This window comes from Vulpes vulpes, chromosome 10, assembly GCF_048418805.1.
Source record: "Vulpes vulpes isolate BD-2025 chromosome 10, VulVul3, whole genome shotgun sequence".
Classification (NCBI taxonomy): Eukaryota; Metazoa; Chordata; class Mammalia; order Carnivora; family Canidae; genus Vulpes; species Vulpes vulpes.
In genome coordinates, this window is record NC_132789.1 from 10,589,608 (window position 1) to 10,606,166 (window position 16,559).

General features: G+C 54.0%; 1 protein-coding gene across 1 annotated transcript in view; it reads left to right on the forward strand.

Annotated features, from left to right (window-relative positions):
- The first annotated feature begins 6,060 nt into the window (after window positions 1-6,060).
- The window catches only part of DTX1 (deltex E3 ubiquitin ligase 1), a 35,185-nt gene continuing 24,686 nt past the window's right edge, over window positions 6,061-16,559 (forward strand). Inside the window, exon 1 of the mRNA XM_026018906.2 lies at window positions 6,061-6,756. Coding sequence (XP_025874691.2) covers window positions 6,498-6,756 — 259 coding nt within the window. The 5' untranslated portion in view covers window positions 6,061-6,497. The remainder of the gene's footprint in view (window positions 6,757-16,559) is intronic.

Consider the following 16,559-nt stretch of genomic DNA (forward strand, 5'->3'; position numbering starts at 1 on the left):
CCCAGCCCTCCTCATCCCCTGCACTCAGGTCATCCCCAAGACATATGCCTGCACTCAACTCCCTCCAGCCCACGGACTCCACTGCCATTCCTAGGGCATACCAAGTCCCCTCCCACCTCAGGGCCTTTGCACTTGCTATGCCCTCTGCCTGGGACCATCTTCCCTCGATCTTCCCCATGGTTCTGTACCTCGGTCCTTCAAGTCTTGGCTCAGACATCACTTCAGTGGCTCCTTCCTTAACCAACAGATTGAAAATTGCCACCCACCCCCACCACAGCATGCTTTAGCTCCCTCCCCAGCTTGCCTGCTTTTCCTGCTTTTTCCTCTAACCGTGGTTCACACACACACACACACACACACAAACGAATTAATCATAATCCTTGCATCATAACCCATTCTCATCTGCTTTTAATGATCCCTTTTAACAATGTAACGAACACCCAGGAAACCACCACCCGAAAGCTAGAACTTGATAATAACCTACATCTAACCATACATTCCCCCATCCTGGCATCACATCCCTCCCATCATAATCCTCACCTGTATATATTCCTCCCTTGTTTCTTTTTTTTTTTTTATAATTTATTACTGTATTATGTGTATGCAATTTGGGTTGCTTTTAACTTTATAAAAAGAAAACCACAAAAAAATAAAAAGGAAACCACATTTCAGCAATGGGACATTTTTCATTGGCTATTCTGTTTTAGAGATCCATCCACATTGTGATGTGTGGCTATCATCCTTTCTTTTTGACTGCCATGTAATACTTCACTGGGAGAATTTATTCATCTGCTCTCCCATACATGGACCTTTGGCAGTTTCTCCAATTTTGGCCACTGTGAAACAGAGGCCTGATGAATATCCTACCCTGTGACTCCTCTCGTAGACAGGCAAGAATTTCCCAGGGTGTACACTGCGGAGTAGAATGCTGGGTCATAATCATGGTATGCACATGCTCAGCTTAAAAAGATAAAACCAGGCTGCTTCCCGACATGCTTGCACTCTTTCACATCCCCACCAGCAATGTTGAGAGGGCTTTATTTTTCTCCAGAGCACATTTACATTTTATGATACATCATGTATTTTACTTGTGTATTGGTTTACTGTCTATCTCCACCTCTACCCCCATGCCAGCAGCGCAGAGATTTTTGTCTCTTTGCTCACTATTCTATCCCCAGTGCCTCAAACAGTGTCTGGCACACAGTAAGTACTCAGGACAACATTTTTAAAAAGAGTTTTATTTATTTATTCATGAGAGGCACAGAGAGAGAGAGAGAGAGAGAGAGAGAGAGATCCAGAGGCGTAGGCAGAGGGAGAAGCAGGTTCCCTGCGGGGAGCCTGATGAAGGACTCAATCCCAGGACCTTAGGATCATGCCCTGAGCCGGAGGCAGATACTCAACCACTGAGCCACCCAGGTACCCCATCAATAAACATTTTCTGATTGAATGACCAATGGATGGCCAAAACAAGACCTGAGGGTTCATATTAGGTACTATTGGATTATTAGTACTAATTTCCTGGAGATAGGCTGATTCATCTCTCAGTTTCAATCCCCCCAGTCCAGAGAAAGGACCATTGGCCAAAACTACTGATGCCTGGACCCCCAGGCCACCTAAATCAGAGTTTCTGAGGATGGAGCTTCCCCTTCAGTAACTCCCTATGGCCCTTTAGATAAAAATCCCCAAACCATGCTGGGACTTACAACACCTTCCGCAGTAACCCTACCACTTCATCTTACCCCCTGCTCACCCCTGCTGCTCTAAAAAAAAACCATTGCAACCCACCCACACTAAGCTCTTTCACACCTCTGGGCCTTTGCACCTCTGTGTCCCCTCTGCTCTGCCTCCCACCCCATTTAACCACGTTAAAACTATGAATCCTTCAGGGAGTAACTGAAATGTCACGCCCTCCAAGAAGCCCTCCTGGGCTCCTGAGACCTGGTAGGAACCCTGTTAGAGACCCTCATGATACCCTGAACTTCTCCTTCATGGCTCTTCTAAAATTCTGTGATCACACTTGGTGTGATGCTTTGATTCAAGTCTCACTCTCACACCAGACTCTGGGACGCAGGACAGCAGGGACCAATTCTGTTTCAGTTTATCCCTGTGTCTCAGCACATAGCCCAGTGCCTGGCACATAGGCAGGGACCAATATTTTGGATAGATGGATGGACAGATAGATGAGTCGATAGATGGACAGAGGGCTAGGTGGACAGGAGGATGGAAGGAAGGAAGAAAGGGGGGAGAGAGGGCAGGGACAAGAGACTGAGAGAAGAATACTTACATGGATGGTTGTAGAGATGATGGAGGGATAGAGGAGTGGGTGAATAGACAGACTGACGAATGAGCGGATGGATGGATGATGAGTAGATAAAAATTGAGTCGATCTCTTTCTGCCATCTTCCTGTGCTGCCATAACGGTGCCCATGAACGTCCTGGCTGATGTTCTCGAGAGAACCAATAATGCTAGAAAAAAAAGGGCAAACTACAACTTCCTTCCTCTTATGCTCCAGAGTCACCGTCTGGTTCCTGATTGTGATGGCGCAGCGTGGTTATGTAGGAGAATTTTAAATCCTTGCTATCACAGAACGAGGAAATTGCTGTGAACCCCACATGCAGGTTAATTCAGTGTGATCAGCCTGAAAATGTGCCGTGTAACTCAAAAATCTAGAAAAGGGGCAGAATCATCTCCTCCAGCTCATCAGTTTGATTTCATTGTGCTGACAACCTTATCTAGTATCAGAGCCACAAGGAAGCATGATGAAAACACACAGAGGAGAAAATCTGCAGATTCTTTCTTTAGGGATGTAATACACACATACACTTTTTTTTTTTTTTTAACAAAAGAGTTTGTGATTGATTGCTTTTAGTCTGTTGGCTTCTCCACTGGTGTCTGAGCCATCTCCCCAGTGGATATGGTGGGCTCCTTGATGGCCAAATTCTTTTCTCCTCCTCGAAATCCCCTTCTCCCAAGGTTCTCTGGGATCTAGGCTTTTGCAGTTTCAGATTTTCCACAGTCCAGTGGAAAGGGGCCATCAGGGCCAGGCTGCACCAGATCCTCAGCTGGATGCCATTCATTAGTCACTCAACAAACACAGAGGCAGCATGGTGCTGTAGGAGTTGCAAAAGGGTTTGGGATTCAAACTCCAGCTCTGCTACTTACTCTCTATGGGAACCTGGGCAAATCACTTAACCTCTTTGAGCTTTGGGAGGGTTTTACCCCACATCTGTAAAGTGAAGACAATATTCTCCAACTTGTAGGGCAATTTTGAAGAGTAGTAGTACGTAGGCTCCTGGCACATAATAGGTACTCAGTGATAACCACACCACACAAGACAAATAAGACACAGTTCCTCATCTCATGGATGTTTCACTTTAGCAGGAACAGCACTGAAGTGGCTAATGGTGACACACAGGCTGTCACATCACGGTATGGGCAAAGGAACACAGAGGAAGATGGGAATGAGTTCAAGGAAGGCTTCCTGGAGGAAGTGGCGTTCAGTCAGACCTTAAATAGCATTATACGGTCCAGGGTCTCAGCTTCTTCTTTCTAACTTGCTGCTAAATTTCCATGTGACCTTGAATCAGTCACTTCCCCACCCTGGGCTCCCCAGATCCCCATCTGTAACATAAGGTTGTTGAGCATCTTTTGAGTCACAAGCTCTTTGGAGAAGAATCTCTGAAAGCCAAAGCCCATCTTCTCAGAGAAATGCACAGACACGTAAGTTTGTCTGTAATGGGGGAGGGGGGCCCTTATGGACCCGGTAAAGCCACCCTAGACTAAATCCCAGGGTTCGGCGATCCTGGTGGATCGCTACCACTGCAGAGCTGGCCCTGTCCTCACACAGAGCTGGGCAGGCACAAGCAAGCAGAATCACTGACTCAATCTGGGAAAGCCCATCAGGCACTGGGCTTCAGGACAGAGCAGGAGCCTGGGGAGGGGAGGTCACTCCAGCTGGCTGGGGAACTGGAGTTTGGTTCTGGGAAAGCGCCCCTGACCAGTCCTCCCCTGACCTCACCTAGTTTATCAGCAACTGCTTTGGGGAGGAAGAGGAGCGTGGGCCGCTCTGGGCAGGCTCCCAAACAGGCCGCTGACCCCCATCTGTCACCCAGGCTGGAGTTCCCGGACACATCCTTCATCTTCCCTAATCTAAACACCCGCAAGCCTCGGGTGGTCCACCCCCCTCCAGCTGCATCCAGCCTCCCAGAGGAAGGCAAGCTGGCTGTCCCTGTTAACACTGGAGCTGCTGCCATCACCTGCCTGCCTTTCCATTCAGCCAACCCTCAGTCAGCATTTATTAAGCACCTATTGTTTGCAGGCAGCTGTGGATGAGATGGTGGAGGATCTCACCTTACCTTCCTCCAAGGTCTCTTCCTCCTGGCCTAGGTCCCCTAAACTCCCCTCCGCGGAAGATGCTGTTGCAATCCCACTCACCTGGAGCAGGTGGGTGCTTTGAGGAAGTAGGCTCTGAAGTGGCTAATTGGGTGCTGGGAGGAAGATCAGCTCTGGGTTGATGTCTGGGCACTGCTCAAACCTGCTGTGTGATCCTGGCTGTGTCTTACCCTCTCTGGGCCTCAGTCTTCCCACGTGTACACTTCTGGTTCATGATTCCATCTGGCATAGAAATGGGCCTTGTTCGCCCCTCCTCACTCCCCTCCCCCAGAACAGTGGAAGGAGAAGAGAAAGCCACCCTGGAGTCCTCTAAGATCTTCCTTTGGGCAGTCTCTGGATCGTGGTCATTCATTCACTCAAGCACTTATTGAGCACCTATTGGGTTCCAGGCCCTGGGATGGGCAGCTGGAATGTGAAGACGACTAGGATTCAAGCAGGAGACCCATAGACACCTCACTCCAAGCCTGGCTTCCTGCCTGGGGTCCCAGACCGGCCTAGCCGAGGATTTGGGGCGCCCGCGGACTCGCGTGTCAGCGCCAGCGGCGCTTCGGCCCGGTCTGTCTCCTCCCCTTCCTCCTTCTCCGCCCCCTCCGCCGCCCCTCCCCGAGCGCGGCCGCGGCCGCCTCCCACCCGCGGGATCCCGGCGTCCAGAGCCGGCGCGTGCGTCCGTCGGTCGGCGGGGCAGTCTGTCCGCGCGCGGAAAGCCCAGCGCCCCGGCGTGCGGCGGCCGCGGGGCCTGGGAGGGACAGGGCGCGGAGGCGGGACCGCAGCTCCCCCCCACTCCGGGGGGAGCCCAGGAGGCGGCGGTGCTGGAGCGCCAGCGGAGAAGGAGGCAGCACAGCGGAGAGGCGGTGAGAGCGCGGGGTGCTGAGGGACCCCACCCCCGACTCCTGCAGGGGGCCGGCGCCGCTGGGGAGGTCTGGGCTGGGGAGGGGGCGCTGGCACCCCCAGAGCGGGAGGCAGCGACGACCCGGCTCTGGCTTCGCCTCCTCGGTGACGCGACCCCCGAGGGGCCCTGGGCCGCGCCTGCAGCGCCGCGCATCCCCGCGCATCCCCGCGCATCCCCGCGCATCCCCGCGCATCCCCGCGCACCCTGCATCCCGGCCCGGGCGCGGGCCCCGGGGACGGGAACGCTCGGGGAGCTGAGGAGGGGGCGCCGCGGGCGAGGAGCCTCGGAAAGCCGCGCCCCCGGCCCCAGCCCGCCCTTCGGGCCTGCCCCCGGGGAACGCGGGCGGCGACCCCCTGAAGCCCCCCTCGCCGGCCCCCCCATCGGTGCCCCATTGTTCTCAGCCGAGCGCTCTCCCGGGAAGGGGGAGGGGGTGCTGCGCTCTCCTCTTAAAGGGCCCTCTCCGCTTCTTGTCTCCCGGCAGGTCGCGAGCACGAGTGGGGTGGGGCGTGCCCACGGGCCCCCGCCCCCCTCGTCCCCCCGCCCAGCTCCGAAGCCGCAGCCCGGCGGGCGGGCCAGGGGTACGCGGCGCGCCCTCCCCGGTGCGATCTTCAGCCACCCAGGCCTACCGGGACGCCGTGCGGAGCGGGGACGAGGGGGACTGGGACGCCCCCGTGAGCAGGAGCCGTCGGAGGGGCGGGCCCGAGGCCAGGCGAGCAGCCCCGTTGGAGCCGGGCGCAGCGGCTGGGACGCAGCTGGGAGCGCAGAGGGCCGGCGGGGCGCCGCAGAGCCAGCAGGCTGGCCCGGCCTCCTGGGTGACAGGCCCTGCGGGGCCGGCTGGGAAGAAGTGACTGGAGACCAGCTGGAAAGAGACGACCTAGAGTAGGGGCGGCTGCCTTACTCCCTCTCCCGAGCCAGCCGAGGCAGCCAGGGAATTGAGAGCAGCGTTTCCCCAGTCATAAAAGAGACACTTGCTTTCCAGAGCAGCACCTTCGCCCAGACACTGCTGGGGGGAGGGGTCCTTGGAGCCCGGAGCACCACCCCACACTCCCTTGACTGAGGCCTCCGGGCCTGGGAGAGGACCCGAGTTAGAAAGGAAGCAGCGGTTGGCTTCTTGCTGCCCCCGAGGGGAGAGGACGTTCCCTGCCGGTCCCCAGGCCCAGAAGGAGCTGGGCCAGTAAGAGTGGGGCCCTGGCCCCTGAGGCTGCAGCAGCGGCCATGTCAAGGCCAGGCCAGGGTGTGATGATGCCGGTGAGCGGCCTGGGCTTCCCACCGCAGAATGTGGCCCGGGTGGTAGTGTGGGAGTGGCTAAATGAGCACAGCCGCTGGCGGCCTTACACGGCCACCGTGTGCCACCACATCGAGAATGTGCTCAAAGAGGACGCCCGCGGTTCTGTGGTCCTGGGGCAGGTGGATGCCCAGCTGGTGCCCTACATCATCGACCTGCAGTCCATGCACCAGTTTCGCCAGGATACAGGTGAGCAGACTCGTCCCCACCCCACCCCACCCCACCCCACCCCACCCCACCTCACCTGTCGGGCCAGGCTGAGACTGAGACAGAGCATCACTAGCACACCACCACCCTTCATGGCGGGATGCTAAAATCCCTGCAGCATTCCCGAGGAGGGAGACTGGAACTGCAGGGAGGCTGGTGTGCTGGTCCAACCTTGCTGGGCTCCCAAAAGGGGCAGCCTAGCCTAGTCCAGATGAAGACTTGGGTTCCAGTGCAGCCTTTTGTATTAGTTGTAGGACCTTAGGTGAGTCACATCACCTCTCTCAGCCTCAGCTTCCTTATCTGTAAAATCGGTGGGTCAGTGTCTCTCACAACTGTGTGAGGATTAGATGAAATTGTGCGCACTGAGCGAGCACAGGACCTAGAAAAGCGTTAGCACTCAGGAACGGGGCTTTCCATGCACTTTCTCATTTGACTCTGTTCCAACAATCACAGACACCAAGTCTTATTATTGAATAATAATTATTATTATCATTATTGTTAGTCCCATTTTACAGATAAAGAAACTGAGTCTCGCAGAAACAGATCATTTAAACTCAGAGCCGGGATTTAAGACCAGGTGATTGAATTCGAGAGCCAGTGCTCTTGACTGGTTTCCTGCAGTGGCTCCAGATGTTGGTGGTATTGGGATGGTGTGGTGGGGGTGATGGTGGGGTCAGTGTTGGTGGTGTTGCCAATGGTAGTGTTGATTGTGGAATTGGTGGTGGTGGCATTGATGGTTGTGCTGGTGGTTTTCATGGGGGGAGGGTGTTGTGATGGGGCAGTAATGATGGAGAAAATGAGGTTGGTGGCATTCGTAGTGGCTGTGTGATAGGTGATGATAGTGATAAAGATGGTGAGATCCACGCTCAGCATTCATGTTCTGGAAGCATGCCATCGCTGTGGAGATCTCTCTGAGTCATTGTTGCTCGGTGGTCTTTGACAAGCTTGGTGGGCAGTGGCGGATGGTGAGTGCCTGCCTCAAGGGAGCTGCCAAAGAATCCTTGGCACGTTTGAACCCAAGGATCAGCTGATGGAGGTTTGGGGGAGTTCCTGTGAATCCCTGGTTGAACTGCCTGTAACAGCCTTGAAGATAGTAGGTCACTTCCCTGCTCTCTAGAGCTGTTCCGTACGGTAACCACCAACTACATGTGGCTATTTAAATTCACATCAGTTAAAATTTAGTAAGTTTTAACATTCAGTCCCTCAGTCCCATTATTGCCCCATTTCAAGTGGGGCAATAGCCACATGTGTCTCACAGCTACCATATTGGACAGCACAGATCCAGAACACTGCCCTTATCACAGAAAGTTCTAGGAGACAGCTATGCTCTAGAACATTGCTTGGTGCCTACCGATTGCTCACCAAGTGTGGAAACACAGATGAATTCATAATACATGGTTTTAGTATATCTGTTTCCATAATTCCAGGCACTGATCTCAGTCACTGGTGGTGCCAGGCATCCATTCATACTACCACACAATCATTTATTGATCTCGCTGTGTGTCAGACCCTGTGCTCAGCACTAGAAAAATGCATGGAACAAGACAGGCAGGGTCCTGAATAGAGGTTTGCTGGGGGACCTACACTAGAGGACCTACACTGCAGGTCCCAGGGAGCAAACAAACACATAATGCACAGATAATCAGTTGCAGGTGGGAGAACATGCAATAAACCTGGTGAAGGGGTGGTGACGGAAGGTTAATCTGAGGAAGTGGTGCGTGAATGGAGATCTGAAGAATGAGTGAAGGGAGCAGGGTTCCAGGCAGAGGGAACAGCCAGTGAAAGGCTCTGTGGCAGAAAGGAGCAGAGTACATTCAAGCCCACTGTGTTTAGAGTGCAGTGAACGAGAAGGTGGTGCAAGAGGAGACCTGGAGCAGAGCTTGAACAGTCACGAGAAGGGCTATGAATTTCCTCACGACTGTAGAGAAGATCACCATTGAACCCTCCTGCCCATTCTTCCAGAGAGGCACTGAGTCCCTGATAGAAAAGTGAGAAATGATAGGCATCCCTTGCCCTATTCATCTGGTTTATCCCCAAACCTTCTCTGGCGCAGGGCAGGGGTCTGACATCAGGAGGAGGTGGGTTTCTCTTTGGCTTGGTGCTTGGCTTTCCGCAGGTTGAGAACTAGCACTGGGCATGAAAGTGTTCCAGGGCCTGGCTTGGAGTGTGGTCCTTAGAGGGAGGGGTAGCCCCATCCAGGGCTGCCAAGTTGGCCACTCAGTCTTTGATCCCCTTTCGGTCCCCTCTTTTCTCCTAGCACCCCCACTTCGGCTCCTAGCTCCCCAAACTGCCTCCATTTCCCCCTCCAATAGTCCCCTTACTCTCCATGGCACCCCTCTCAGGATTCAGCCTTGCCGAATCCCCCAGTTCTCTGCACCTCCTCCCCAGAGCTGTTCACCCACACCTGCCCCCTGTTAGCCGGAAAAGGGAAAAAAACACTTATCACTCAACAGGCTGCTGGGAGTCTGCCAAAACCCCCCAGCGAGGGAGGAAGGCCTGGAAACCTATGGGGTGGAGGGTGGGTCACCTTGGTTGTGGAACAGTGTTGGAGGGAGGGGCTAAACGCCTCCCCACCAGACATGTTATGGTGTGCCCCCTGCCTCTCCCAGAAGTAAGACAGTGACATCTTGTTCTCACTGTTTATGGTCCAGGGGAGAGCCTCAAGCTGGTATCCTTAGCTCTCTGTGCCTCAGTTTACACATTTATGAAATGAGCAAGAGTTTTGCCTTGCTAGTAGGTGGTTGGGTTGATGGGGAGAACCAAGCCTGTTGTTTTATCCCGCAAACATTGACTAATCACCCACCATGTGCCTCGCATGTATTAAACACTATGGATGCACAGGAGATGGGTAGGAAATGCTAAATCTTGAAAAGATTATGATTCTCTCTCTCACTCTGTCTCTCTCTCTCTCTCTCACACACACACACACACACACGATACAATATACAGTTAGAAAACCCAAAGCTCACATATATGTACTGAAATGAACACAGCTCCTATATTGATATTCTAATTGTAAAATTCTTCTTCATCTTTTTTTTCCTTAAATATTGTGTTTATTTATTTATTTATTTATTCATAAGAAACAAGACAGAGAGGCAGAGACAGAGGCAGAGGGAGAAGCAGGCTCCCTATGGGGAGCCCGATGCTGGACTCGATCCCAGGATCATGACCTGAGCTAAAGGCAGACGCTCAACCACTGAGCCACTCAGGTGTCCCTAATAGTAAAATTTTTTTAAACGATTTTATTTATTTATTTATTTATGAGAGACACAGAGAAAGAGTCAGAGACACAGGCAGAGGGAGAAGCAGGCTCCATGCAGGGAGCCCGATGTGGGACTTGATCCCAGGACTCGGGATCACGCCCTGAGCCAAAAGCAGATGCTCAACCACTGGGCCACCCAGGTGCCCCTAACTGTAAAAATCTTGATAAGCTCACTGAAGCTGGACTTTAACTTGTTCTGGGGGGAAGTAGTAGTGTGCCCCAGCTTTGCTAGTGCCCTAACACTGAAGCTGACAGCCTTTCTGGTAAGGTCAGATAGTAAATATCTTAGCCCCTTATGGGTCATATGTCTCTGTTGTAAGCGCTCACTTCTGCAATTGCAGTATAAAAGTAGCCACAGACGGTGAGCAAATGAGCACATGTGGCTATGTTCTAATAAAACTAGTTGTGGACACTAAAATTTGAATGGATAGAATTTTCACAAGTCATGAAATGTTCTTTTTTTTTTTTTTCCAACTATTTAAAAATGTAAAAGCCACTGCTTGGCTCAGGAGCTGTGCAAAAGCAGGCAGTGGGCAGATGTGGCTCGTGGGCTAGGATTCACCAACCCCTGCTCCCTTGTGTTCTTAACCTGCCCCGGACGTGAGACAGCCACAGCCTGCCCGGCACAGCATATACTGAGCCACACACTTCGTGGTGTGCACCAGAGCGCGTATGCGTGTGCATACATGTGCCCGGCACCAACCCGCTTGTATGCCACGGACACACGCATACCCTATCTCTGTGCCTGTCACACATCCAGCGGAAGGAAGCCCAGGTGTCAGGCTCGGACCACAGGAGAGGGGTCAGGCCCGGTCCCATGGGGGCTTCTGTTTGTTCAGCTGGTGTCCGCTCACCTCTTCCCTGCTGGACTGTTTTCATCTCTCCCCATGGAAGGTGGGGTTCCCTTTGAAGCTCTGCAGGCCCAGAGCCCACGTGTAGGGGGAATGCCGTGACCCTGGAACCACGTGATGTGAGATCCCTCGCAGGGGTGTCCCAGGCATAGGGCTGGAAGCCAGAGTCAGAGGTAGGCGAGGGATACGTCAGGTGCCCCTTCACAGGTGTGTGCTCGGCAATATCATGAGCTGCATCTTGCTGCTTCCCCAAAGCTTTCCTCATCTTCCTTGGGCTTAAGCTCCCCCTACCACAGGCAAGTCAAGATTTCACGAGTGGGAAACCAAGGTCAATGGGTTTGCCTGGGTGGGTACAGCAACTGGGAGCAGAGCTGGACCTGGGAGCCACGGTGGCCTTCAGGGAGAGGAGGTGGCTCCCACTAGCAGTGGGGAGATCATTTGGGAACCACTTTCTGCCTCCCTTGCAAGGCCATAACTTCCCTGAAGATAACTGCCTCCCATCCTGCTGTTGGGGCCTCACGAGCCTGGATTTTCCTCCTGGACTCACATGGCGGGGGACAGAGGGACAGGCCACCTTTCTGACTTGGTGTCTCCCATTCACTTCTCCCTCTGCTGCTAGAGTGACTTAGGGCAGCCCATTCTGTAGATGGGACAGCTGAGGCCAGGAGAGGCCAGGCCAGGGACCATCCACAACTGCCGTCCCCCAGGCTCGAAGCAGGCTGCACCAGCACTCCCAAACCTCAGGGCTGGAGTGACAGGGGGTGGCTAATTTCAGTGTCTCCCAAGCCTACATCATTCGTTCTCCAGGTCGCTTGGGCTCCACATGGTCCTGGTCACTGCCCTTATGGGAATTTCCTGTCTGGCACAGCCATCACCAGGCATCTAAATTCTGGTGAGAATTTAGACTCCTAGGCAGGACATTGTTACAGATAGAGAGACTGAGGCCCAGAGATAGTGACTTGCCCAAAGGTCACACAGCCATTCAGCCCCCAGCTGGAATCCAGGCCTCTCAGACAAGTCTCAGGGATGGAGAACAAGGTGACATTTGGTATTGGGCTGAGAGTCTCCTCCCTCTTCTCCCAGAGAAGGGAGCTCTGTTGGGGCTTGTTGTCAGGGTCTTTACCAGGGCAGGAGCGGCCTCTGCAACCCCAGAGGCCTCTGGGACCAGCTCCCTAGTTACAGGACCCCTTGGGACCTTCTCTCAGCCAATCTGGAAGGCTCCTGCAGCTGGGCTTACCAGCAGAGGCAAGAAGGATGATGTGTATTTGGGCAGGGAGGGGTCTGTCCCATGGTGGCAACAGGTCCAACTGATCCATTCATGGCTGTCTCCCACTACCACCTGTTACGCTGCCTACATTTCCACCACTTTTGGCCTCTGGCCGCTTTTCTGGCTCCAAGAGCCTCTTCTGATAACGTAAACTCATTTTCACTTTTATTTGACAGTTCAGGGGTGCCTACTCAGTGACAGGCACCGGGCCGGGTCTTGGGGACTCAGAGAGAGGGACACGACCCTCGCCAGATTGATCTCAGAGTCTGGTAAAGTCAAAGGCAGATACGTAGTATGGGAATAGCAGTTGAACGCTCTGACTCAGACAGGGAGCCAAATTCCAGCTTGGCCTTTTGCTGGCTGTGTGTGACCATGGCCAAACTCCCTAACCTCCGGAAGCCTCAGTCCTCTCCTCTGTGGGAATGACAATAGTCCAATAGTCCCTACCAGAGGGGTATCATGAGGATTAAATGAAATAATATAGGGAAAAGCACGAAGGCTGTTACTTTGCACATAGTTATCACTCATGCTCAACTAGGAAAAACATCGAAATGCTCCATAGGAGAGGTGCAAGTTGCCTTCAGCCAGGTGAAGGTGAAGTGGGCAGGGTGAGCCTGGGGGCTCGGAGAGAGAGGACTTCCTTGAGACAAGTTCTGTTTGAGGAACACTTCCAGGTGGAGGGAGCAGCATCAGCATGGTCCTGGATGAGACCTCAGGCCCAGGTAGAAGAGGTAGGCTGTGACAGAAGAGAGGAGGGGGTCAGGGAGGCGTCTTGGGTCCCACTGGGCATCACAGGGCTGCCAGCTGCTGCCCTTTAGCGGACGGTCCCAGGGGACCCAGAGCCATGCTGCAGGACCAGCCTCGTTAATCACAGGCCCTTGGAGGCCAGAGCTGAAACAGGCTGGGTGGGGGCTAACACAAGCACATCCTTACCGTCCTTTGGGCTCCCTCTGCCCAGCCAGTAGGCATCACCTCATTTTTCACACAGCAAAGCTGAGGCTCAGAGGGTGGGGAGCCACCCACCTGAGCTAGGAAGAGGTAGGTGGGACGTTCAGATCCAGGTCTGCACACCCACCTAGCGCCAGGCCTGGCAGCCCCAGCACCTTGGACAGCGCTGCCAGCGCCCCGCCCATACCTGCAGGGGCTTGGGGTGTGGTGGGGGGATCCTGGGTCAGATCCTCCTCACAGCCAGCCCTTTCCCCCTCCTCTCCTGTCCCCTGCCCCTCCTTCTCCTCTCTCTATCCTTCCCTTGCTTTCTCCCAACCTCCCAGCCTCCTCCTTCTAAGGGAGCTCTGGAGTCTGACCCAGAGGTGAGGGAGGTGGTGAGCGCCGAGGTGGGGGCAGGGGACTGATCTGCTATTACAGTAAGGTGGAGTCCGGGCGTGATACAGGCGGTGGTGTGGTAGTGTCAGGGAGAGTCATAGTGGCTGTCGTGGTGGGGACAGAGGACAGTAGGGGTTCTATGGGGGGTCAGGGGTGGAGGGTGGAAAGAAGATAATGAGGAGTGAAGGAGAAGGCATGGGAGTTCTGATGGGGAGGTGATAGAACACATGACTGGAGGCTAATGAGGAGGGGTCAGGGTGGGGAGGCGATGGGGTGGGACTGGTCATAGCTGTGGTGCCCACTCAGGCCCTGAGTGGTGGGGTCCCTAGTTCCCGTCCCCAGTGTAGTGGAGTTCTCAGGGTGTGGAGGGTGCCCTGGGGCTTCCCCAGCTCCCCTCCCCTAACATCCACGCCTCCCAGGGCCTCCCTCCTCCCACTAACTCCTGCATCACACCCCAGGGTAGCCTCTCCCAGGACAGCCTCCAGGCCCTAAGACAGTCATCCCCCTACCACATAGCCCACACAGCCTCTGATTGACACTGATACCCTCACCTGTCCCCGGCTGCCCCTGGCCAATACCCACTGAGGACATGGGGTCCAAAACCTGGAACTGGCTGCTTCAGGGAGTGTTGCTGGTGAGGCCCAGGCTCCAGGTTCCCTATAGGCCAGGAGAGGAGGGGCAGGCCTGTGGCTTTGAGTAAACAGCACTCCCTCCCCAGCCTCCCTTCCTCCTCTCTAATGTGGACCCAACAGCAGCACCTATCTCGAGGGATTGTAGTTAGTATTAATTCCTTCATTCATGCAGCAGGAATGTCATGAGCACCTGCTATGTGTCAGGCACTGTCCTAGGCTCTGAGGCTGCAGCAGTGAACAGCACAGACAAACCCCTGCCCTCAGGGCCCTTTTATCTGGTGTGATCCAGGAGGCCAGGCACCAAGGAGGTCCCAGGGTGTGGGGCTATTCATGACCTTGGGGCCCCACGAGCTACCAGGTTGAGGACTCAGTTTCCTCTGGATCCTGTGTGGCTGTCACCCAGATCTGCTACCCTGGCTAAGCTCCTCTCCCTCTCTGGGCTCCTCCCCTTGTACCTCTGGAGCTGCTCCAGGCTGCTACCTCCACCTGCCCTGGCAGTAGTAGCAGGCCGATGATGGGGTATGGGAGGGAGTCTGGCACCTGGCCCTGGAGCTGACTGCCCTGAAATGCAGAACAAAGGACAAGACAATCAAAGGAGGCAGTGCTGGCGGCCAGGACAGTCCTGGCAGCAGCTGCAGCATAGCCACCTCTCCTCCCGATGACAGGCTGTGCCCCACCACTGCTGAGCCTCTGTCCCCTCTTCTTCCAACTGCAAGCAGAACACACCAGAGGAAGCATACAATTTACCTGAAATCACACCATTATGGGGCTCTCCTTGGCTCCTCTCTCCTGGAGAATGAAGGTTCATTCATGCCAACGTCTAGTCACCTGGTCCTGTGGAAGTAACAGAAGGGGTTGAGTTCAAGATCTGCATCTAATTTCTTTTTTTTTTAATTTTTATTTATTTATTCATGAGAGACGCGGAGGGGGGGGAGGGGCGCGCAGAGACACAGGCAGAGGGAGAAGCAGGCTCCATGCAGGGAGCCTGACATGGGACTCGATCCCTGGTCTCCAGGATCAGGCCCTGGGCTGAAGGCGGCACTAAACCGCTGAGCCACCTGGGCTGTCCTGCATCTAATTTCTATGTGATTTGGGCCACGTCCTTTTTCTTTCTGGGACCCAGTTTCCCCATTTTGACAGAGGCTGAAAATTCAGATGCCTACAGAGCCTCAGCAGCTAACAGAAGTGTGTGCAGGGGCTGGGAAGGCAAAGGTTTTCATCTTGCTGCTCTCTAGTGCTTGGTACACAGTAGGTGCTCAATAAATACTTGAAATCGTGCATGTGGTGGCCGTGACTCAGTTTCTGCTAACGGTTGCCAAGGAGGCCAGTGCCTGCAGCCACATCTTTGGATATTTTGGGATTTTTGAAATCCAGACTTGAGTGAGTCTAGCCCAGTTTTTGAATGCTGGTCATTTTTAAAAATGTAATATAACATGCAGATGAGAACAAACTCCCTTCCACCACTAACTTGCCATCTCCAAGCTAGTCATTTGTAGCACTCACTTAGGTTCACTCATGTATTTGGTCCTTCTTTCCTTCATTCAGCCAGCATTCTCCAAGTGCCAATCCCTGTGATCCAGGCTGTCAGGGGATGCTAAGGTGGCTGAAAGCCAGACCAACTTTTGAGAGGCTCCCAGGCTGGAGGGAACACAGCCTCGATATTTTAGTGAGCTGTGTGCTTTAACGGGGATACTGCAAGTGCAAGGTGCTATGGGAGCCCCAAGGAGGGGGTGATTCTCCCTAAGGATGGCAAAGAAAATTCAGCTCAGTGCTTGAGCTGAACCTGGGAGATTGCTTGGGAACTCAGCAGGGCGGAGAATGGGGCAGGTGGATGGAATGCCAGAGGCAAATGCAAATACACAGAGGCATAGGCATGCGGTGTGTTCAGAAAATAACTAGAAGCTTGGTGTGGTTAGAGTGTGAGGCTGTACAGACAGCTTGTGATTCCTAAGGGCACTAGGGAGCTACTGATGGGTATTGGGCACAGGTGTGATGTGGTCAGACTTGAGTTTGGCTCTGGCTGCCACCTGAGGATGGCCTGCAGGGTGCAGAGGGTGGAAGCTGGGACACAGGGCAGAGGCTACTACAGTAGTCAAGGCCAGCAATAATGGTGGCTTGGACCGGGCTGGTGGCGGTGGAAGTGGGTAGAAGTTCAGATCCGTCTGGGTGATATCTTGGCTTAATAGCTTAGTAGCTGTGTGATTTGGGGCAAGTCATGTCACCTCTTTGTGCTACAGCATTTGGACCATGCAATGATGCTAACGTACCATTCTGTAGAGCATTGTGGGGACTGAGAGTTGGCATATGTGAAGCACTTAGAACAGACTCTGGTGCGTAGTAGGTCCTCTGTGGGCATTTACTACTATCATTATGGGTATTTCAGAGATGAGGAAAGAGAGGCTCAGAACAGCCAGGTCAGCTGCCCAGGGCCACACAGGAGACGGAGA